The 24,580-nt window shown below is 34.8% G+C and overlaps 3 protein-coding genes, 1 long non-coding RNA gene and 1 other non-coding gene across 11 annotated transcripts; 1 reads left to right on the forward strand and 4 right to left on the reverse strand.

The window, feature by feature from the left end:
* Nucleotides 1-1,066: 1,066 nt before the first annotated feature.
* Nucleotides 1,067-5,695, forward strand: LOC133680339 (serine/threonine-protein kinase SRK2E). Of its 3 annotated transcripts, XR_009836295.1 has the most exons (10): nucleotides 1,073-1,855; nucleotides 3,105-3,179; nucleotides 3,263-3,364; nucleotides 3,445-3,498; nucleotides 3,593-3,685; nucleotides 3,830-3,922; nucleotides 4,056-4,160; nucleotides 4,241-4,339; nucleotides 4,615-5,115; nucleotides 5,203-5,695. XR_009836295.1 is itself a non-coding variant. In XM_062103219.1 (9 exons), exons 1-9 carry the CDS (start codon nucleotides 1,815-1,817, stop codon nucleotides 4,903-4,905), a joined length of 945 nt encoding a protein of 314 aa, XP_061959203.1. In that variant the 5' UTR covers nucleotides 1,067-1,814; the 3' UTR covers nucleotides 4,906-5,149. The 3 variants fall into 3 exon arrangements, 2 of the variants coding, with proteins under 2 accessions (XP_061959203.1, XP_061959202.1); XM_062103219.1 differs by lacking the exon at nucleotides 5,203-5,695 and having other exon boundaries at nucleotides 1,067-1,847; nucleotides 4,615-5,149; XM_062103218.1 differs by lacking the exon at nucleotides 5,203-5,695 and having other exon boundaries at nucleotides 4,615-5,149.
* Nucleotides 5,696-6,669: 974 nt separating this feature from the next.
* TRNAW-CCA (transfer RNA tryptophan (anticodon CCA)) lies at nucleotides 6,670-6,741 on the reverse strand. The gene has a single exon. It is a non-coding gene; the product is annotated as a tRNA-Trp (tRNA).
* Nucleotides 6,742-7,209: 468 nt separating this feature from the next.
* Nucleotides 7,210-9,978, reverse strand: LOC133680637 (uncharacterized). 5 transcript variants are annotated; one of them, XR_009836356.1, is made up of 8 exons: nucleotides 9,452-9,978; nucleotides 9,231-9,337; nucleotides 9,071-9,155; nucleotides 8,835-8,922; nucleotides 8,650-8,724; nucleotides 8,338-8,580; nucleotides 7,857-7,917; nucleotides 7,210-7,778 (listed from the first exon to the last, which is right to left on the reverse strand). It is a non-coding gene; the product is annotated as an uncharacterized LOC133680637 (long non-coding RNA). The 5 variants fall into 5 exon arrangements; XR_009836354.1 differs by having other exon boundaries at nucleotides 7,210-7,471; nucleotides 7,574-7,917; XR_009836352.1 differs by having other exon boundaries at nucleotides 7,210-7,917; nucleotides 9,071-9,136.
* Nucleotides 9,979-15,057: 5,079 nt separating this feature from the next.
* On the reverse strand, nucleotides 15,058-16,395 carry LOC133679725 (methyl jasmonate esterase 1-like). The gene is made up of 3 exons (XM_062102408.1): nucleotides 15,903-16,395; nucleotides 15,589-15,720; nucleotides 15,058-15,452 (listed from the first exon to the last, which is right to left on the reverse strand). The coding sequence occupies exons 1-3, from the start codon at nucleotides 16,353-16,355 to the stop codon at nucleotides 15,168-15,170; spliced, it is 870 nt and encodes a 289-aa protein (XP_061958392.1). The 5' UTR covers nucleotides 16,356-16,395; the 3' UTR covers nucleotides 15,058-15,167.
* A 5,620-nt stretch (nucleotides 16,396-22,015) lies between these two features.
* Nucleotides 22,016-23,353, reverse strand: LOC133680639 (methyl jasmonate esterase 1-like). The gene is made up of 3 exons (XM_062103667.1): nucleotides 22,852-23,353; nucleotides 22,538-22,669; nucleotides 22,016-22,401 (listed from the first exon to the last, which is right to left on the reverse strand). Exons 1-3 carry the CDS (start codon nucleotides 23,302-23,304, stop codon nucleotides 22,117-22,119), a joined length of 870 nt encoding a protein of 289 aa, XP_061959651.1. The 5' UTR covers nucleotides 23,305-23,353; the 3' UTR covers nucleotides 22,016-22,116.
* Nucleotides 23,354-24,580: the final 1,227 nt, after the last annotated feature.

A 24,580-nucleotide genomic window follows, 5' to 3' on the forward strand; every position in this document is an offset into this window, starting at 1 on the left:
ATCCATTCAACTTAAATTTAAATTAAAAAAAATTGTGTGTTTATTGTTCATTATATCGAAGCCATTGCAGTGCAATAATTTACTGTTCTTAAAGTTAAAATACAATTTAGTTCTTTATTTTTTTCATATTTTATCCATTTACTTTTTTTTTTATTTCTTAGCCATGAGTTTTATTTTTATTATATTTCATTGATGTATGTTAAGAGATAACAAATAGAGTCATCATAAAAGGTGGAGGGGAAAAGCTTCTTGCTGACTATATTTTGGCCACGAAAACATCAATCTTTATATACATGAGTTCATCTTTAAAAAAATATTTAATTGAGGTGATTTTGATCTAATTATGCAAAAAAAAAAAATGAACAAGGGCTTGAAAAAGATTTTCTTTTTTAGTTTTTTTAAACTAATTAGATTATATTTTAGAGTTACAACTAAAATTATTGAGGTTTATAAAATGTATTTTAAATATTTTTAGATAAAAATAAATTAAAATTTATTTTTTTTATCCAAATATCTTAGAACTTGATTTTCTCGACAACAAAGACAACAAAGATAGCCCAAATTTATTATTGTTTAAACAAAAATGACAAGCATTGTATAAGAAATTAGACTTTGGACAAAAAATACATTTCTTATTAAAATAAAAATAAATAAATAAATAATGAAAAAGGAGTTTTGAATAAAAGAATACATTTTTCCTCCTTTGATTTAAATCACCTATGAATTTTTATTTTAATTATTTTAATTTTTTATGTTGCTGATAAAAAAAAATCCATAGCTATATGAAATAAGAAATTCATAAATAATAAAATTTGAATAAAAATTACATCTTCTAGTCTAAAACCTAAATAATCCAAATTCTTTTTGTGTTTTATAAATCACCTCAAATTAAAACAAAATTAATTTTGACAATCACCGCACAAGGTTTTGAAGGAGAAAGCAGGCGAGTCAAACGAGTCAAAGTAAAAAGGAAGAAGAGTCCACAATTGCAGCTGTCTTCCTCCCCACATCGAATCAGTCCTTCTAAACCCAGAAAACTCGACCCTCGTCCTCGTGACCTGTGAAGTTAAACCTTATCCACACTGCAAACAAACCCATATCAGTCATTTCATTACCATCACCCCCATTCAGACAAAACCCATATCATGAAACTTCCTTAACTTTTAGACAACAAGTCCAAGAGGGAAAAAAAGATATCACCCAGTCCCAGAGTAGTAAAAGAAGGTGAAAAGGCAAAGTGAAAGGCACAAAACCCTGTTATCTTTTGCTTGTAGATTGAAGGAAAGAAAGAAGGCGTAAAGAGTTAGTTTTTAGAGGGAGTCAGAAGGAAAAAAATAATGATATAATTAAAAAGAAAACTTTATCACAAGTTCTCTCCTCATCCTCTCTCTTTCTCTATTATATCTCTGCAACTCCCATTCTCTAATTTAAAAGAAAATAAAAAAAATGAAAAACCCATGAAGGGTTGGTGAGCTTTTCACGTGTTTTTTGTTCAAAAATCGAATCTTTTTGGTCCACGTATGGTTCCATTTCGATCTCTCTGGAAAAGGTTTTCTCTAGTGATGTTGATAATGTGAGTTATTGATTGAGCCTTTTTTTTATTTTTTTTTATTTTTCTTCTCGTGGATTCTTGTTTTTTTGAGAGATATATTGAAAGTAGAGGGAGTTATAAGGAGAAATGGATCGATCGGCGATGACAGTGGGACCTGGAATGGACCTGCCGATTATGCACGATGGAGACCGGTATGAGCTAGTGAAAGATATTGGGTCAGGGAATTTTGGTGTAGCTAGGTTGATGAGGGATAAACAGACTGATGATCTTGTTGCTGTTAAGTATATCGAGAGAGGTGAGAAGGTTAGTACTATTGTGTTTTTCTATTTATTTTTGTTCTGATTTTCACTCCTTTTTTTTACAAAGTTTATTATGGGATTTTGAGCTTGCTTAAGTTTGTTTCTAGTTACAGCTTAATGGGAAGCTCTTAATTTAGTGGTTAATTAAATTGATTTATCATTTACGTTTGTTTGGGCGTGCTTGAGGGCTGATTTATGTACTTCTTTGGTGTGAATTCTATTTGCTTTGTTTCGATTTACTTCAGTGACTAATCAGTTGTTTTGCTTTATTTCTATACTTGAACTGCGCTCCTTTCACTTTTTTTCTAGGTTTACAGGCTATAGTTGTTTTGCGATTGTTTGATTTTTTTTTGGTTTTGGTTGATCAAATGTTTATACTGATTTTACTTATTAGATGCCTGATCTGACGAATTTTGTTATGAATGTGATCAATAAGGGGGTAAAAATTAGAAGAAAAGCACAACTTGGCAGAACAATGACAGGCTATAAGAATAGCATATATCGGCCACAAGTTCCAAATTAGGAAAACCTGCGACTTACAAAACCTGTATATAACCGTGAATATTTGCTGCGTGCATGGCTATAGGTTAAGTAATTTGCCTGACAAAGAAATGTAAAGAAACTGAATGTTACTTTTCATATGAAATAACTTGCCAGTCTTGGCCATTAGGTTTCTTGAAATCGGCCATCCATTTTTAGTTTGTATTCTGACAACTAATGTAGAGCCCATATCCAAGTTATTGATTGTGTAGTCATTAGGGATGACAATTTGATCTAAACCTGATGGATACCGATCTGAATGAACAATTTTTTATTTTATTTTATTATTATGGATAATTATTTTACTTGATGGGTGATGGATAAGGTATAGATATTGGCAAAGCCGACCCAAGATATATATTTGTATTATATAGATAAATATAGAACATTTATATTATTTTTTTTAATTCAATAATAAATACATATATATAATTCAAATATATATCACTATTTTATTTTTTGTTGAATAATAAATAATAGTCATAAAATGGATATCCATATGGACACCCCAAACCCAATGGAAAGGGTATAAATATCTAAATCTTTTACTCCATGTGTAATGGACAGGGTATGTATATAAAGAAACCTGACCTGGGGTACCATTGCCATCCCTAGGAGTTGGCATTCTCGGTGTTATACAGGAAATCTTTGTACTTGATATGCAATAATTGAACAATAGATAAACTAACCTTAATTTATTTTCTGTGCAACAGATAGATGAAAACGTGCGAAGAGAAATCATTAACCACAGGTCGCTTAGGCATCCCAACATTGTCAGATTCAAAGAGGTCTGTCAATTCCTGCAACTTATTATTTTTTTCCCTTTACAAAGAGGTAGTTTTTATTCAATAACTCAATGACACGACTATAGGTCATATTAACCCCAACTCACCTGGCAATTGTGATGGAATATGCATCTGGTGGAGAGCTCTTTGAGCGCATATGTATTGCTGGTCGCTTCAGCGAGGATGAGGTTCTCACCCAACACATAGATATGTTTTAGTGCTCCTGATATTTTATTTTTTTTGTAATGTGCTCAGCCTTATGATGCAGGCACGCTTTTTCTTTCAACAACTTATATCAGGAGTTAGCTACTGCCATGCAATGGTTAGTAAATCCTATATTATGCCTTTGTTTATTGTTCTTACTTTAGCAAAAAGTATGAGGGGTTTTTTGTGTTTTAATTTATTCCTTTGTGAAGCAAGTATGCCACCGTGACTTGAAACTGGAGAATACATTGTTGGATGGAAGCCCAGCACCTCGATTGAAGATTTGTGATTTTGGTTACTCTAAGGTACAAGAATCCTTATGCTCTTATTGTTGAAAATCCATAATATGATTTCTTGGATGTCTATAGGATCATGGATGAACATTCGTAACGATTTTTCCTGTTCAATTGCTGACATGGTTGCATATTGTCCGTATCTGCTTTTAACAGTCTTCTGTGCTGCACTCACAACCGAAATCTACTGTTGGAACTCCTGCCTATATTGCTCCTGAAGTGTTACTTAAGAAGGAATACGATGGCAAGGTAGGATTTCTGTTCTTTTACTTGATTCAATATGCATGAACTTATGGAGCAAGGATGTCATTTTCGCACTACAACATGTGTACATTACAACTCGATGTTATACTGATGTCTTGCAGTTAATTCTTTCATTCAGATTGCAGATGTATGGTCTTGTGGTGTGACTTTATATGTTATGCTGGTGGGAGCATACCCTTTCGAGGACCCTGATGAGCCCATGAATTTTCGCAGGACAATCCACGTAATGTATCACCTCTCTTCTTAGCTTAGTATGGGAGCTTTGCTGAGACCTTGACAAACCTATCCTGTTGTTTCTTTCAGCGAATTTTAAATGTCCAGTATTCAATTCCGGACTATGTTCACATATCTCCTGAATGCCAACATCTAATCTCAAGAATTTTTGTAGCAGACCCTGCAATGGTTAGTATGGTCTCTCTTGATTCCTGAAATTAGATTCTGTAACATTTTTACAATGATTATCTGTTTGCCATCTCAAAAATATTGTTTTGATTGCTTATTTTTTGTCAAATGATATATATTACTCGCTCTTCACTGGCATGCCCTTTCTTTCCTCGTCACTCTCAGTATTTTGCTTCACCAATATCCTGCCCAAATCCTTCAACCTCCCTCCCTTCGTGGCTCTATTATTGACTTTTTGTGGGTAAAGTTTCTAATTTGAATACCTTTTTGAACAGAGGATTACCATTCCCGAGATTAGGAATCATGAATGGTTTCTAAAGAATCTCCCAGCAGATCTCATGGTGGAAAATACAATGAATAACGAGTTTGAAGAACCCGATCAACCAATGCAAAGCATTGAAGAGATAATGCAAATAATATCTGAAGCCACCATACCTGCAGCAGGCACCTCCAGCCTCAACCAATATTTGACTGGCAGCCTGGACATTGATGACGACATGGAGGACTTGGAGAGTGATCCTGAGCTTGACCTGGACAGCAGTGGAGAGATAGTATATGCAATGTGAGTGCCTAATGGTGAAGGGGTATCTAGAATGCTGTGCTGATTGCCTGTGAAAGTGAAGTGACTGTAAAAGAATGGAGGACCAAGTTTCTACATGCATGTGTCCCGTTATGCTAGCACCCTCAGAGGATTGCTTCTGTTCTTCTGTGATATGTTGTCACACTTTCAAGTGGCATATAAAATACTGTTTGTGTACACTTTGTAACACTTTCATGTAATAAAGTCTTGTTATATCTTATCTTGAATCATATTGCTTGCTTGTTCTGTTATAATTTCCTTTCCCATAACTTTTTGTTTGCAGGAATATTTAGGGTATGGACATGTATTTGACAAAAGCAACAGGGTTAGGCTGCCTGTCTTTAGTGCTTCTGCTGGCAAAAGGAACACCAGGTTATCTTCGTCAAGGATGCGTGTGATCTGCAATCATCATCTCTTGGTAAAGCTGTTTATCTGCAAAGCTTCTTAGGCTCCTTTACTATTTGGGGTATGGAAGCAAGCAGAAAAATTCGGATGATTTGGCAGAAACTATTAACATCTCAAAACATCTCACAATGAATGACAACTTAGCTAGGGCGAGAGAGAGAAAGGGAAATGGTTCATGTTGCTGAACATCTGAGGAAAAAACTTGATGATCTGACCTTCTGTCTGGTTTTGCTTAACACAACTCTTCTGGAGAACTACTTGTGTTCATTTTTTTTCGTTGACTAGGACCTTGGACTCTTGTTTTAGTTCAAACTAGTTTTTTGTACCCGCGTAATGTTGCGGCATAATTCTCAAAACTTATTTTTATTTAACTTGCCTACTATTAAAATAAAAACTCAAATTTAAATTCCAAAGTAAATAATGTATTTATGCAGTCAAAATTCTTTTTATTTATTTATACTTTTCTCTAGTTATTTAACATAATCATTACTTTTTTCATCAATAGTATGGTTTTTTCAATAAGAATTTAATGAAATTAAAATAGAAATTCATAAAAATTGAAATGATTTAAATTTATGAGGGAAAAAATTATTTCTATTAATATTTTTTTGTTATTCATTATTTTTCTTATTTTGAAAACAATACTTTCTTTATCCGAAGTTTTTTTTATATATAAAAACTTATAACGATTTAAAAAGTTCAACTTAGAAAAACAAGGGTCTCAATTTAATGTGATTATGAAAAAGTAAATTAATTAATAATTAAATTTTATATATAATTATTTATAAGACTATTGTTAATATTACCAAAAGAACCCTTTTATTTTATTTGGAAATTGTGGCATAATTAAATTACTTTTAAATATTATTTCAATAATTTTATTTAAAAAATTAAACTTAAAATAAAAAGGTGAAGGGACCAGGGCGTATTGTGTGTGTGTGCATACTTCAAAACAATAACAATAATCAGTTAATTTTTTCAAAATTTAATTTGATGTTAATATATTAAAATGATCTAAAAATATAAAAAAATTAATTTAAAAATAAAAAAATATTCTCATAAATTTTCAAAAAATAATTAGATAGGAATGCCAAATGGAGCCCTCGCCTCCATTGTCCAAGATGCATTGTGGATTCAAGCTGCAAAATTCGAATGATTTGGTTGAAATTATGATTGTGACTAGTGAATTAAAAGGAATTTAATGACACATTGATTTGATATTTGAAGAGGGATCTAACAATTTTTTCTTAATACTGTTATTGATTGAACTAAAAGTAAAAATACAAGTAAAGAAGCCTCCTGGCGTCTGAGTGGTGTGGCCTTAGACGAAAAGAAAAATTAAAATTGAACCTGACGTGAATCGAACACGCAACCTTCTGATCTGGAGTCAGACGCGCTACCATTGCGCCACAGATCCACCTTAGCTCAATATCCGAGACATTATATTTAACTTAAACACATATTCGAACATATGACGTTGTGAATCAAGACAAACCGAATTACATGTGAAAACTTTATCCATGCATCCCCTTTATCCACATTGTTGATCATGCTGCCTTTCCATAACACTCCATTGGCCAAGCGTGAGGTATTAGAGTTTTTATAATTAAGTTGTTATAAGTTTAAATTTTATTATTCTTATTTATTTGATAAAAATTAAATAGAAAATAATGTGAGTCTGTGTAATTTTTAAATTTAAATAGTTTTTATTTATGTTAAAAAATAATATAAATTATATTTTAAAATTTTATATGATAATTTAAGTTATTAAATTAAAATGATTATTTGATATAAATTCCTGTAATTTCATCGGTGTGAAGAATATTGTTGTGGCAATCAAATGCCATGGAACATCAGTATCCTGTCAATATATTCTGATGAAAAATTAAACAAGCAAAACATTTATTTCATTCCGTCTGTGCACAAACAAACGGATCAAAGTTCATAAACTCGAAAAAGAAAACTGCTATGAAATCAGTGCCACCATACCATTACAATTCAATTAAATGCTGTACCTACCTCTTCCTAGGCAGAAAAGCTGAAGCAAGTGAGCCACTAAAATCTATCCACAACCTAAAATATAGGCCGAAAAATCATACCTCAAACAACATTCATACTCAGAAATATCTCGTAATCGATCGGAAGTCCTAAACACATTACAAGATAAGACTTGACATTAGCAAACTCTGAGTTTTCAAATTATTGCATGCTGGCTTAAACAAGACAACATACAGGAACACAAAGCATACCGCTGAAAGATCAACAATCTTTAATCCCTTAGGAAGACCTTTGATGATTTCTTGTAAAGAATAGCACGTGGATCAAACACTCGCTGGTATAAAGGGACTCGGTAAGTTAAATTCCATATGAAGAAGATAATACCTTTGATGCTTACCCTTGTCTCTCCTCAATAAACTCACTGAGCTGCTGCTTAAGCTTGGTAACTTCCTGCTCCTATATGGACAGTGGAAACCATTAAGAGAATTCACATGTGGGTTTCCAAGGCAATACCAAAGCTAAAAAAACCTTTACTTGAGGCTCCAAGGTGAGCTTTTTCTACAATATTCTCCACTTGTTTATCATCTGACAGTGACTGCAATTAACATATAGGTACATGAACAAACACATTCATGAAAACTACTCTCTTTACTTTTTGTTTTTTTTTCTCTTGCCTTTTTTAAATGCAGAAAGAGCTTTATGTCTGAGCACTGTATCTGACATTATCATATAAATTACCAAAAACAAAAAAGGAGACACGTAGTCTCAATTCTATATGTGGTCTGAATTGCCAAAAACCATGATTAAACAAAAGAGCAGTGCAGACCAACGTAAATTTACCACATAATTTGTCCTATCTAGTTTTACTCCTAGTAAATCGCGGATTACATCATGGGTCATGCTCTCATCAGCAGCCAATCTGGCATTTAATGCAAATAGAACATGAGGATCTTCTGGTGAGACATTATCTGACACAAATATCAAGTTGGATTTACATTTGGAGTGTAAAGCCTACCTCTTTCTGTCGATTAACTGCTAAGGATTCTAGCTCTTCAATACGCAGTCTTGCCGCCGCAAGGTCCTCATCCTTCTCATATTTTATTTGTTGTGCCAAGCCTAAACCAATGCATTTGAAAGGGGAATCAGAACCACTGGACTTGGCAGCATTTTTCTCGGACTTGTTCGACGAAGAGCTCATGCTATGAGTGAAATGGCCCTCAGGTTTTACTTGTTCAACCATGCCTTCCAATGCCTTGAACTGTTTTCAGAATTTCTTAAAATACAACTAAAGAAATATGAGATGGAAGAACTATACAACTTTGCCTACCTTCTGTTTATACTCACTAGCCTGTGCTTCTGAATGCAAATTTAGCTCAGTGATAGGTGCCTTGAACTGGGAAATCTGTTGAATGGTAATTACAAAGCATGCCTTTCAATTGCTGAAACCTCAGGTCAAAACAATGTTTAATCATATGTAAAAATGTACCAAAATGGTGAATAAAGGAGCTTTACCTCTGCTTCCTTGTTAGATATATTCCTTTCAAGGATTTGTATATGATTCAGTGCATCTTCAAGGCCTCTCTCCTTCTCCTCCAAATGCCTGTAGATGAAAGAAAACCATATATTGAAAAGTTGAAGCAACATCAAAGTATCTAAACAAACATACAATAGAATCTGATAAAAAGACAAAGCTAAATAATGTATCTGAGCCTTTTCATGCCAGTGTCAACACTTTCAACATTCTGCACCTGATGTTTTACTGAATGAAGCTCAATCTCCGAGCTCTTCTCTCTGCATTCTTTGTCGTTCTGCTTCTGCTTTAAGAATGTCAACCTGACAGGTGTTATATAAGACACTGATTCTGAAATTGTAAGCTGCTTTAACTCGACCATAAATTAGAAAACTAACCTTGTTTATAGCACATTAGTGGTGCATTCTAGCTCTTTAACAGATCTCTCAAGTAGCTTCGCCTGAACTTCTTTTTCTTCAGCATAGATCTTTCCAGATTCAGCTATCTGTCAACAAAGTTTGCAGAGCAAGATCAGGAAACATGAAACATGAAACATGAAACATGAAACATGAAACATGAAACAGGTGTAATCTTAGCATACATGTGAAGTAAAATGCACCTGTGGGGCCTCTAGTACTGCAATAGCTTCAGTTTCTTCAGCCCAAGACTTTGTGCTTTCCAGCTTTTCTTCTGAACTATGAGTCTCCATCTGGGGCTGATCTCTCTCACCTGTTCTTGAACTTGAGTTACCGGCTCCAATTTATCCTTTTGATCCTTAGTGTTAGATGCAGACCCCTGCAACGGGCTCGGATGAAATAACAGTCCCTTTAGAATATCATCCTTCCTCAATAACTCGGCCTAGAACTGATGTTGTCAGAGACTAGCTCTGCAGCATGACATTCCAAGCATTCGATCTCTTTTATGAACTCAGATGCCCCTCCATATTTTCAACGGGAATCGTTTAAGGGCATGTACTTTTGAATTTCAACGGCTAGCCTATTTTGTTTTCAGCAGGCTAGCTGCTTGGACTTGGAGGTTGTTGTGCTGTTTTTCTTGGGCATGGGTGTCGTATTTTTATGGGCCTCGATATTTTTTAATTGAATGGTAGAGCTTACACTGGATCAGAAGAAGACGATGTTTACCATGTAGATCTACTCGGGGATCCATGTTTAAAAATATATATATATATATATATATATATATATATATATGTGTGTGTGTGTGTGTGTGTGTGTGTGTGTGTGTTAATACAATTCTGAAATCCCAATTCTTCATTCTGTAGCTTAGTTGAAACAGCTTCCAAAACACCATTTTAAACAGCTTTTAAACTATACTAGACGTTCTTATTATTATTCTGATGATTTGATTGAAACGAAGGCAATGGGCTCAGCTACTATTCCAATTTTTAGATTAAAAAAAGAAGTTGATTTTAGACAATGCAAGCTCAAAAGGTTTAGTTGCCATCGGGTAATTAGCATGGCCTGCACGCCATGTTGCTGGTTGGTCGAATGGGGACCATTTCAATTATTTGGCAATTCTATTCATAATGTGTGCAGGGCAAGAACGAAAACTGTCCTCAAACTATCGTGCATCTCCCGACTGAGTGCTTCAACTATTAGCTGTCCCAATTGAGGCCCCGTTTGCTGCAGATTGATTCAATTAGCCCCCAGTGTTATCTACAGTTAAGAGATATATTAACCCCCCATTTTGGTGTAAAAATTCATTAACAAAGATTTCTTAGCACTCAAAAAATCATGCAGTTTTAACAGGGATTATAACTCTTTTTGTTTGTAAAAAGAGTTAGCAGCGTACTGGTGTGGTATTTAATGCGAAAAGAAGCCCGAGTTTTACACTAAAATAAAGCTTGAATTGAAGGCAAATGCAACATTAAGGGATTCAATATTGACCGTGGATAACACTGGGCGTTAATTGAGTAGAATCTCAGTAGATGGGGACTCAATTGGGAGAATTAATAGTTGGATCACTCAGTTGAGATAGGCATAATTGTTTGGGGGCAAGTTCTTACTTACCCCGTATTGTTTTTAGGGCCAAAGTGTTGCTCTGTTAGCGAAACACAAAATATCATGTCACGGTCATCTCATTAGTTGAAGCTTGTCGCATATATCCAGAAGGATAACATGATGGCATCTTCTCTTTTTCAACTATAGTAATCATATGCGCGCCTTGTTGCTATTAGTAAACACACACATGAAGTTTAGATATGGCTTATCTCTTCTCAACTTGAGTTTCCCCTATGTCTTCAACAGTCAATATTACTGTGAAATAGACAGATAGAGAGGGAGATCTAGCTAGCTTCTTGTTTAGATGTCTCCTGGAGTTTCCAAAAGCCAAAATAGACTATAGGATATCTTCTATTTTCAAAAAAAAAAAAAAGATTGGTATTTTCTCTCTCCTTTTCCATTGTGGTAATAGGGAAGCCATTTCTTTTGTTGCTATATATATATATATATATATATATATATATATATATATATATATATATATGTCGGTTGCTTTAATTTGAAAAGTTAGGGAGAGGGACGAGGAGGAAAGAAGAAGAGAGCAAATAAAAATGGTGATAAAAAGATTAGAGATGTGCATAGCCCTAGTGAAACTGGCTATGAAGTTTGTCATGGCTGTGGTTGAAGCAATTGGAATAGTTATTCAACAGAATGGTACAGCTGCACCGCTAGCAAACCATCTTTATATTGCTCCGGTTCCTTTCGTTGGTTTTCTTCCCTGAAAGTTGATCGCTCTGTCAAGTTTCTTCACAAGAAAGCGTCTACTACTCTTTCAGGTTGTTTTCTTTCTTTTATGGTTATGTGTACATAAAGGAGAGGTTTGTAGTTGGTGAGAGATAATGCCTTCTTTGTAATTAAACTCTATCTGTATGGATTTTAATTTTGTCATAGTTTTTTTTTTAATTACAAAGTAGAGGCTAGAACACGAGTTGCATGCTCGATGATTTTGATGGTTCAGTTCTTGATTATCTTTGGAATTAAGTAATTAATCTACTATATATTCCCATTAATTAACTTGCAATATATTTACTTTTGTCATTAATTTCTTCGAAATGTTTTTCTCTCGCTCCTGCTATGTTATTTTTCCAAGGACAATATTAATTTGTGTTGACTATTTTTCTTCATTTAAATTAAGGGATCATGCTTATGATCAATGAACACTCAGATAAGAGGGCTATTATTCTAGTAGAAGTGGGGGAAGGAGAAAAATACTGCATCTTAGAGAGATTGTAAATGAAGTCCAATAATGGACTTATCCACCCACACACACACACACAGGAAACTCCATTGTCAAAAATCAACTTTGATGTTGATGTATTTGTCTTGCCACAAGTATTTGTCTGATAATATCAGCATATATATCAACCTCTTCAGCTGCTTTTTGAATTTCATTTTGAAGATAGTGGGACTATAATATTATTGATTTCTCTTTGCGAAGATGACTGATCACTGTCTCTATATTATTGTATATAAATATATTTAAATTGTATATAAATCTCTATATTATTCGAATTACTGTTGATATGAGTAAATTCCTGCAATGTGAGAGCACAACTACTAGTTAATTTTTTATTTTTTTTTGATAGTCGATCATTTAAAGAAAAGCATTATTGCCCATGAATCATATAATCATGTGATGTTGTGGGCCAGATGCAGTAGATTCGAATGAATAGAGACAACGATATGATGAGAGCATCATTACACTTACATTATTTCACACAAAAACTATAGTATTTCAAGCATGAAAAAATAATATAATTTAATCACAGGGCATCTTCGTTTTCTTTCAAACAATCAAGAACAGCACTACTCCATTTATGTGATTAAATCGAATTGCCGGTGGACGTGTTCTTGTAATTGCTGGCATAAGCCGGGATAATAAATGCTTCATGGTAAAATTATTAGCCCAGGGATGACACTGAATCAGTTCTTAACACCTGATAATTACATGTTGCTTTTGCTGGAGGAATCTGTAAATATATACCGGGTTCACAGAGTTGTAACTCAGTTGATTTGAATTGTGGACATGTTCTGAGCTTCTTCGCCAAAACAAACGTCAAGCATGCAGCCTTGCTGCAATTTTATGAACAAAGAGAGATCAGGTATGATCCTGTTATTTCATATCAAGATGCTACTGCTCATAGAAGTGAAATCATGTTTCTTAATCAATATAATAGCTCAACTTGTATTCATATTCCCCTACCCCTAACATATTTCAAATTCCAGTCTCCGTTTTGTCAAGGAAAAAAGAATATTATTGATTAAGCGTTTCTGTACTATCCATTTAATGATGGATAGTCAACATGCTGTTTTTTTAATTAATTAAATTAAAAATTCATTAATTTTAAGTGATTAGATTTTAAATTTGTTCTCTAATAATCTAATAATCACGAGTTCGAATTTTCTCATGATCATATAATTATTAATTTTAGAACTCATAAAAATAATTAAAATACATATAAACTGATCTAAACACTCATTTTAATAAAAAAAATTAATTAAAATGATTTCGGCAAATACAATGCATTCTATTCTATTGGTAAATAAACACATGATAATATCATAGTTCTGTTTAAACTAAATTACTTTTATCTGTTTCATTAAGCAATCTTACTGTCTTTTTTTTTGTTTTTAACTCTCTACGTGTTTCAATAACTATAGCTTAAAGGAAGAGCATTATTATCCATGATCATAGGAGATCCTTGCAAGAGAGTTGACCCGGTTAAGCAAGAAAGATAGCTATGTGACATGAGAACACCATTTCACATTTTATTTTGTTAGACGCAAAATATATTTAAAAACGAAAGAATATTCCTTAATCACACGACGCCTATATATCTTGCTATATTTTTTTTTTAAAAAAAAGAATGGCACAATACCCAACTGCGATTATATCGAATTGTCGGCAAATGTCATAGGATATATATATATATATATATATATATATATATATATATATATATATATATATATATATATATATTAAGATTGTCAAAAATATTTTTTTATATGAGATAAAAAATATAATATAAACTTTAATTATAAATTTGAATAGCAGGATTATATAATTTTTTTAATTAATTATATATTGACAATTCAAATTAAAAAATTTAATTATATTAAAATATGATGAAAAGAATCAATAATATTATAATTAATTAATGATATAAATAAAATAAAAGATAAATAGTATTAACGACATAAAAAAAATAAAAAATTTTATAACAAAACTTTTCAACACCGAGAAATCACTGAATAATAAGAAATAAGAAGTAGACATGAATTGTTTATCAATACCGGACACTCATTCCATGGTATGGTGTCTTTGGATTTTTCTGAAGCTCGAAGAAAGCTGGGCCGAGATAAATGTTTCGCTCTAATTGTTTCGGGTCTTATATCCAATACCGAGTTTGTCTTTGGATTTTAGGTTTTCTTGTTTTCTATTGTTTTGCTAGGATTCGGTGTTTCTCATGAGGGGAACAGGAAGAGGTTGGAACGGGTTTGGATTATTTTTGGGTTAACTTTCAGGTTGGTCTTGGCTGGGTTTTCATTCAGATCTGTTGAGAGTTAAAACCGATTATGATATGTATTATTACCAATGTGATCGTATTACAAAAGTTTCGGATCAGTGCAACATCGAGGTTCTTCAAGTTGAGGGAGATGATATGTTTTTTTGGCTCATTGTTTTACAAGTTACAGTGCATATATTCTGTGCACCCAAGATTTTGAGGTGTGGAGATTTTATAAGTTAGAAATTTCTTGAATGCTACATTGATGACCATGAATGCTGACTTTAGGTGGGTATCATATCAGTAACAAAAGAGGTGCGTGGGCAAGGCTGGCTGTTGGATAACCATGGATACCCGATCAATTCGGGTAGGTGAAGACTCAGGTTTGGATATGAATATTACAAAACCCGGCCTATAGGACTCATAATTAGATGTCATTTCAACAACAAAGTCCTTATCTGATACCAGTACATTTATTAATTCTGGCACCCTTGAACTCAAATATATTTATACCGTGAGCAAATTCGCAACTCATACTTTTAGAGAAATTTTTTTTGCTAATTACAAAGATTAGCATGTCTGCATGAAGGACATGCTACAAGTTAATTGAACTTGACCCCTCTTGTGACGATCTTTGCTCTTCGGACATAAAGCTTCAATTACTAAAATAAAGATGAAAATTAAGAGCAAGGAAAAAAACGCAATTACCCAGTAGCTCTTTATTAAGAGTAGAAATGTTGAGGCATTAACGGAAACACCTTATTTTAATTTATTATTCATATATAATCCTGGGAATATACGGGCATCAATTATATTTCTTAGAAATTCTTTGCAGACAAGCCCAAAGTTCCTTAGGTTTAGACATCATAGACATGTGATCGGATCCTAGTATCTCTTTCACTTCATTGGGTGGATTTTTTTGGATCATCCATTGTTGAAAATCTTTCTCCAAGATCAAATCTTTCTCTGCAATGATAAAAACTCTTTTAACCGAGCCATATTTCTCCCTCGTTAGTACAAGATCCCTTGACAATTCTTGATCAGTAAATTGACGTGTTTCCCTTATCAGTGTTGTGGCCAATGTCCAATCCTGAAGCCATTTTGTCACCATAAATTTCATCAGAATCTCAATATTAAAAGAATAAATGTAAGAAATTGTGACATATTGGGTCTCAAAAGAAAGAAAAAAAACCCACATTTTGCCTATGGATATGTGAAGTTCTTACCTCAATTGGACTGAGCTGATACAATCTTAATAGTAGGTACTTGGGCCCCAAGATAAAAGATGTTGGTGGATTATTCGGGCCATTACCGAATGTGAAACGGGTGTTTAACATATCAGTTTGCCTTCTTACACGCTTCGGTCATAACAAAAGCACAAGAAAAGTGAAAAAGTTGAAAATTGTGAGACATGAGAAGAATGTAACTTAACAAATTGATTGCATGTTGTGATATAAAAAGTATAACTAGATATTCATCACAAATAAATAAGTCAAGTTAATCAATCGAATAAGAGTTTTTTTTTTCTTTCTGCATGTACCTCTTGATTAAGAGTGGAAATGTTAAGGGAAGGGCCTGGCATGGCGGCAGTAAGGAAAACAGCCACGGAAATCTTGCTTGGAAGTCTCTCCATGGTTTGAGAAAGTGCCAATCCCCCTAAGCTATGACCAACAAGGATAACCTTTTCATTGGGTGGTAGAGATGCCAGAAGATCTCTCAACGGCCTAATATAGTCAGATATTGATTGAAGATCGCTAATCTGCCGCGGGTCAATCCCAGAAGCAGCTAAATCTATAGTGGTAACATTGTGACCTGATGATCTTAATAGAGGCACAAGTTTGTACCAGCACCAGGCACCATGGCCTGCCCCGTGAACTAGCACAAAATGCTTGCTAGGATTATGGAGTGGCTGCGATAAGGCCTTATTGGTTGCAATATTGAGAAGGATGATGAAAATGGAAATTAACACCAAATGTTTCTTTGCTTGCTCCATGCTTCTCTTGAAGTTGTAGGTTTCTACAAGGCTTATCCTTAGGCTTATATGAGTTTTAAAGTCAGACTCTGCTCGCATTATATATACATACATACAGCGTCATGAATGTAAAAAATGGTTAATCTCTGTCAACAATCACCTGTAGTCAATAGCTTGAAACGTCAAGAAAAGGCTAAGCTCGTGGATTACCTAGCTTGGTAGCCGGAATTAAAAAGAAAGAAAGATTTTTCCGTAGATCAAGAACACCTTGGTCATGCAATTCGGTCGTAGGTTTACTGATAAGGACACGGTAGAAAATTAATAGTACAAACTGAAATTACCTCGTAATTACAATTTCCACTGCAAGAAAAATATAAGAATAAATTGCCTAAGGCCCTAAATTAGGTCCCAAAGGCTTAATTAACTAGCACAAGAGAAGAGACAGAAAGCTCAAGGAAAAGAGTTTATCCTACATCCACAGTATGAACCCAAGTGAATTTTGCCTCTAAGAGTTTACCAAACTCCTGGCATCTCTAGATCAGCGTGGTTCTGAATGAAACTGGCCTCAAAGGCCTAACACCTTCATCATTTCGGTTGCAGAAATTGTTGAAGATATGACTTATATTTGTTTCGTCTATATTCTTCACAAAATCAATTAAATTAGTTTAATGATTCAACTTTAATCATCTGCGTTTCAAGAAATTATACCAAATTTCATTACTTTTCATATATAATCATCTGCATGTTTTACTTTTTCTCGAAGGACTTGTTTCTTGATGGACCGTATATCATGACTTTGTCGTTTTTTTTTACATTTATTTATTATACCAAATGCTATCCATTTGTTAATATAGAAGTGTTTAGAGGTTTCGTTAGCAGGTTTAATGATGCTATAGTATCAATAAATTTCGCATGACTTTGTCGTTTTTTTTTTTTTACATTTATTTATTTTTTTGTTCAGCCCGCCACACGCCAATGAGTTAGTCGTTGATCACTAGATAATGTAATTAACCACGTTGATGATGTAGAGAAACCAGGATGATGGGAGTACCAAATTTGTAGTTTTCTCCTAAAATTTCAATGGCGATAACTGCATGCTAGTTTTTGTCTGAGAATGGTTTATTCGTTGACTTTACTTTTTTTGATAATGAATAATGTCACCAACATATATATATATATATATATATATATATATTGATGATATATGCAGTTGGAGTTGGCTTCACGCAACCCAATCTTCATCTGTTTTTCTCTTGATCACTTCTCAACATTATCTTGAGAAAGGATGGTCATCAAGGCAGTGACATAAACAGAGGCTGCTGAGTCTAATGTTGTTTTTACTGATTTGGAAAAAAAGAAGAAGAAAAGGAAGTATTTTCTCATTTTCTTTTTTTTATTAATCAACCGAGTTGACCATGTTTATTAATTTTACATGAATCAAGTTTAATTTTATGAGTCAAGTCAAGTTTAATTTTATGAGCATTAAGGTTTTAATCTTATTTTACATACTAGATATATATATATATATATATATATATATATATATAATTTTAATAGTTAACTTATAATTTTAAAAACAATGATATACATCAAGTTTATTAATCTTAAACTGATGGACTCCTATTTTTGTCTTAAAAACGTTGTTTTTTCTTAATAAAATAGTCTAAGCTGAAAGGAAGATTAAACACATTCAAGAATCTTGCGGCATAAGCTCGTAAAAGAATCTCATGACATACATGTTATTTGATTCGAGCATCACATTGTGGGTTGCCAGAATTCCAAAGATATATATATTTTTTGGTAATTTTTGAAACGTTCAAAAGCACGGTAGATAGCCGGACAGTCATTCCAGGGTATGTATGGTGTCTTTGGATTTTTCTAAAGCCCGAAGAAAACTGGGCCGAGATAAGTGTTTCTCTCTAATTATGTCGGGTCTTATATCCTATGCCTAGTTTATCTTTGGATTTTGGGTTTTCTTGTTTTCTATTGTTTTGCTAGGATCCGGTGTTTCTCATGAGGGGAAGAGGAAGAGGTAGAAACGGGCTTGGGTCATTTTTGGGTTAACTTTCAGGTTGGTCTTCACTGGGTTTTCATTCAGATCTGTTGAGAGTTAGAACTGATTATGATATGTATTACTACCAGCGTGATCGTATTACAAAAACTTCGGATCATTGCAACATCGAGGTTCTTCAAGTTGAGGGAAATGATATGTTATTTTGGCTCATTGTTTTAGAAGTTACAGTGCATATATTCTGTGCACCCAAGATTTTGAGGTGTGGAGATTTTATAACTTAGAAATTTTTTGAATGCTACATTGATGAGCATGAATGCTGACTTTAGGTGGGTATCATATCAGTAACAAAAGAGGTACGTGGGCAAGGCCGGCTGTTGGGTAACCATGGATACCCGATCGAGTTCGGGTAGGCGAAGACTCGGGTTTGGATATGAATATTACAAAACCCGACCCATAGAATTCATAATTAGATGTCATTTCAACACCAAAAACCTTATCTGATACCGATACATTTGTCGCACCCTCCCGAGAGCTCGACGTCGCGGCAACCCATCCTTCGTTGCGAGGATTGATGTTGGGGTCTTTCTGTTGTGAAAAAGGGAGTCGCCACCTAGTATTATGGTCACTTGAAAACCTAACTGGTCTTTCAGAGATTCTAAGGTAAGGGACTGGTTGCGTAAAGGGAAGGTTTTAGCACCCCTAGTACGCCCTACCTAAGGTAAGCTGCTTGGTGTTTGATTTGCCTTATAACTATTATGGTGTTGATGTTCTCTAATCCCATCAGTTTCCTAGGATAAGTCTGCTCTGATGAACAAAATCTAGGGTGCTTTAAAAACCTATTTTTGTCTTAGTGTTTTATACTCTCACGGCTCGCAGACCGTGGGGTAAAAAAAATTTGAAATGTCCTCGATTATAATCAAGGCTTCTTTCAAGGATGTGTGCAGATTTATTATTCCTAGAAAATTATTTTGGATATTTACCACTCCGGGTTTCTTTATCCAAATATTAACAGTGAATAATAACAAATTATCCCCAATAATATTTTGGATATTCGTCCTTTAAGGATTACATTAGCGGTGAATAATAACAAATTATCCCCGATAATATTTTGGATATTCATCATTTAGGGATTTCTTTATCCAAACATTAGTGGTGAATAATAGATGAATTCCCCAAAAATAAGATTTTTATATTTTTGGAATATTGGCCAATACCCTTTGGAGTTTTACAAACATGTTGTAAAATCCAGAAATGCAAGAAAAATGATTTTTGTTGTGTTTAAGAAATCCATGCGAAAACACATTTTTGAAACTTCAAATATTTGTTTTTTTTAGATAAAAGACGTAAAAACAATGTTAGGGTATTGGCCGTATGCATGAAAACAAAACATTTTTTTATTTTTATATTTTTTTTTCTGATGTCTTGATGAAAACCGGGTATTTTCATACCGGATTTGTATCTTTATAGTAAAAAAATACAAACTTGCAGAAAATCACAGAGTTTTTGAATACATATTTGAAGAAAACTTTTGAATGGGCCATACCCGGCCCAAAAGGAAAATGGGCCGAAATCAGGCCAACAACATGGGCTTACTTTCTACAGGGCTGGACTCAGCCCAGCAGCATGGACTGGGCTTATATTAATTAGTAACCTGGTATCAGCCTAAACAGTAACCTGGTACTGTACATGAGTACAGTAACCGGGATACTGTACACGCATAGTAACTGTACATAGCACAGTAACCCGTTAATTAATTAGTTGGTTACTGTGCACGCACAGTAACCGGCTAATTATTTTGTGGCTTGCAGAACGTGTAGAGTGCACATTCTGCATGCAAGAAGAGGACCCTAAACGGTGATAAGGGAAAGGGTTACCTGAGATGCTGAGCTTGGATAGATGGGCTGACAGTGGTGCTGGTGGCCAGTTTGGCGGTGGCGTTGCTGCGACCTTCTTCCTCCTCCCTTCTGTTTTGGCACTGCTTCTTCTTTTTGTTTCCTTTGCTCCCTCTGTCAACAACTGTCCTTCCCTCTTTACAACAGCTTCAATGGAGGTGCAGGTGGTAGGGAATGGCTGGGATGAAGATGGTGGTCGGTGGCTGTGGAAACCGGGGATAGCAGCCGTTCTCTCTTCCCCTCTGCAGAGGTGTTGCTGGGGCTGTTGCAGCTGCAGTGAAGGAGAAGCTGAGGTGAAGGTCTGCCGCTGGCTTTGTGTTGATGAGAGGGAGAGGGGATAGTGCTGGGGCTGCTGGAAGAGAATGAGAGGAAAGGAAAATGATGAGTTCTCTGGTTTGTCTTTGGCTAGGCAAAAAAAAAGGGAAAGAACGGCGCTGGTTTAGGTGGGGTGAGAGGCTGAGAGTTTCGGTCAGCTGTTGTGGGGAAGAAACAAAAATCAAAAGCCCAGGGGGAGGGGGTTGGAGCTGGCGGCCGGCGTTGGAAGTAAAGGAAGAAATCTGCAGGAATTGGGCGAAAATGCTGGTTTTTTGGCTGACTTTGGACCCGCTTTTCTCCTCCCCCAGGTCTTCAACAGAGATTCTATTTATAGACGGTATAAGAGGGCCATATTGTCTATATTGGAGAAAATTTTCAGCCCTTGATTCGACTCGAGTAATCCAAACCGTTGGTTCAAAGTGTGCACCTCGAGCTGCCAAATTTGGCAGCTCAAGGCTGTGAACTGCCCGAGGTGGCCACTTTGAGCCACTCAACGGAGCCGTTTCTAAATTTGTCGACCCGACCGGACCATTCTCCGGGATAAAGAGGTTTCAGGTGGACATGTTGGTGCATGTTTTGTCGGATTTGAAGGCCAGACGAACCAGAAAATGCGCCTGGAAAGCAGCCACTCGGGCAGCTTTTCGAGGAAGAAAGTGAACAGTAACAGGCGTGTCACCTGGTTTCCCTGCGCTGTTTTCAAATCAGTCCTCCAGTTTTTAATTTCTTCAATTTGGCCCCGGATCAAATCCAATACAGCCCCTCTGATTTACGCGCCTTTTCCAAATTGGTCCCTGGTTTCGGATTTTCTCAATTAAGTTCCTAATTGGCCTTTAAACTTCAATATTTATGCAATTAAGCCCCTGATTGGACCTAATAAATTCCTAAAAATTATAATTTGGCCCCAGAACTTTAATTTCTTCTAATTAAAGCCCAAATTGACTTAAAATCAATTTTTCTTGCAATCAAATCCTCTATAAATTGAAACATAAAAATCCAATTAAGTCCATAAACATCCAAATTTGCGCTTTTCTCCTCAAAATTCAAATTTTCCTTCTCAACAGGGCTCTCATCCTTCAAGAATATACTGTCAAAAATCAAATCTTTGTATTTTTAACCTCCTTGACAATTTTTCCGACCATTTTCTGAGCGCTTCTACCTCCTGTTATTTTTTATAACCTCCTTTGGCTTTTTATTTTTATTTTTTGTGGGGACCCAAAAATGAGTTACAACAACATTTATTAATTCTGGCACGCTTGAACTCAAATATATTTATACCGTGAGCAAATTCGTAACTCATACTTCTGGAGATATTTTTTTGCTAATTGATTAGCATGTCTGCATGAAGGACATGCTACAAGTTAATTGAACTTGACCCCTCTTGTGCTGATCTTTGCTCTTCGAACATAAAGCTTCAATTACTAAAATAAAGATGAAAATTAAGAGCAAGGAGAAAAACACAATTACCCAATAGCTCTTTATTAAGAGTAGAAATGTTGAGGCAGTAACAGAAATACCTTATTTTAATTTATTATTCATATATAATCCTGGGAATATACGGGCATCAATTATATTTCTTAGAAATTCTTTGCAGACAAGCCCAAAGTTCCTTAGGTTTAGACATCATGGACATGTGATCGGATCCTAGTATCTCTTTCACTTCATTGGGTGGATTTTTTTTGATCATCCATTGTTGAAAATCTTTCTCCGAGATCAAATCTTTCTCTGTAATGATAAAAACTCTTTTAACCGAGCCATATTTCTCCCTCGTTAGTACAAGGTCCCTTGACAATTCTTGATCAGTAAATAGACGTGTTTCCCTCATTAGTGTTGTAGCCAATGTCCAGTCCTGAAGTCATTTTGTCACCATAAATTTCATCAGAATCTCAATATTAAGAGAATAAATGTAAAAAATAGTGACATATTGGGTCTCAAAAGAAAGAAAGAAAACCCACATTTTGCCTATGAATCTGTAAAGTTCTTACCTCAATTGGACTGAGCTGATACAATCTTAAAAGTAGGACTTTGGGCCCAAAGAAAAGAGATGTTGGTGGGTTATTCGGGCCATTATCGAACGTAAAGCGGGTGTCTAACATATCAGTTTGCCTTCTTACACGCTTCGGTCATAACACAAGCACAAGAAAAGTGAAAAAGTTGAAAATTGGGAGACATGAGAAGAATGTAACTTAACAAATTGATTGCATGTTGTGATATAAAAAGTAGAACTAGATATTCATAACAAAAAAATAAGTCAGGTTAATCAATCGAATAAGAGTTTTTTTTTTCTTTCTGCATGTACCTCTTGATTAAGAGTGGAAATGTTAAGGGAAGGGCCTGGCATGAAGGCAGTAAGGAAAACAGCCACGGAAATCTTGCTTGGAAGTCTCTCCATGGTTTGAGAAAGTGCCAAGCCCCCTAAGCTATGACCAACAAGGATAACCTTTTCATTTGGTGGTAGAGATGCCAGAAGATCTCTCAACGGCCTAATATAGTCAGATATTGATTGAAGATCGCTAATCTTTCGCGGGTCAATCCCAGAAGCAGCTAAATCTATAGTGGTAACATTGTGACCTGATGATCTTAATAGAGGCACAAGTTTGTACCAGCACCAGGCACCATGGCCTGCCCCGTGAACTAGCACAAAATGCTTGCTAGGATTATGGAGTGGCTGCGATAAGGCCTTATTGGTTGCAATATTGAGAAGGATGATGAAAATGGAAATTAACACCAAATGTTTCTTTGCTTGCTCCATGCTTCTCTTGAAGTGGTAGGTGTCTACAAGGCTTATCCTTAGGCTTATATATATGAGTTTTAAAGTCAGACTCTGCTCGCAGTTTATATATATATACATGTGCGCGCGCGCTGCGCCATAAATAAAGGTACAAAATGGTTAATCTCTGTCAACAATCACCTGTAGTAAATAGCTTGAAACGTCAAGAAAAGGCTAAGCTTGTGGATTCCCTGGCTTGGTAGCTGGAATTAAATAGAAAGAAAGATTTTTCCGTAGATCTAGGACACCTTGGTCATGCAACTCGGTCGTAGGTTTACTGATAAGGACACGGTAGAAAATTAATAGTACAAACTGAAATTGCCTCCTAATTACAATTTCCACTGCAAGAAAAATATAAGAATAAATTGCCTAAGGCCCTAAATTAGGTCCCAAAGGCTTAATTAACTAGCACAAGAGAAGAGACAGAAAGCTCAAGGAAAAGATTTTATCCTACATCCACAGGATGAACCCACGTGAATTTTGATCTGAGAGTATTGAGCTATAGCTTATAAAAGACCCAAACTCCTGGCATCTCTGGATCAGCGTGGTTCTGAATGAAACTGGACACAAAGGCCTAACACCTTCATCATTTCGGTTGCAGAAATTGTTGAAGATATGACTTATATTTGTTTCGTCTATATTCTTCACAAAATCAATTAAATTAGTTTGATGATTCAACTTTAATCATCTGCGTTTCAAGAAATTATACCAAATTTCATTACTTTTCATATATAATCATCTGCATGTTTTACTTTTTCTCGAAGGACTTGTTTCTTGATGGATATATCATGACTTTGTCGTTTTTTTTTTACATTTATTTATTGTACCAAATGCTATCCATTTGTTAATATAGAAGTGTTTAGAGGTTTCGTTAGCAGGTTTAATGATGCTATAGTATCAATAAATTTCGTATGACTTTGTCGTTTTTTTTTTTTTACATTTATTTATTTTTTTGTTCAGCCCGCCACACGCCAATGAGTTAGTCGTTGATCACTAGATAATGTAATTAACCACGTTGATGATGTAGAGAAACCAGGATGATGGGAGTACCAAATTTGTAGTTTTCTCCTAAAATTTCAATGGCGATAACTGCATGCTAGTTTTTGTCTGAGAATGGTTTATTCGTTGACTTTACTGATAATGAATAATGTCACCAACATATATATATATATATTGATGATATATGCAGTTGGAGTTGGCTTCACGCAACCCAATCTTCATCTGTTTTTCTCTTGATCACTTCTCAACATTATCTTGA

This window comes from Populus nigra, chromosome 19, assembly GCF_951802175.1.
Source record: "Populus nigra chromosome 19, ddPopNigr1.1, whole genome shotgun sequence".
Taxonomy (NCBI): domain Eukaryota; kingdom Viridiplantae; phylum Streptophyta; class Magnoliopsida; order Malpighiales; family Salicaceae; genus Populus; species Populus nigra.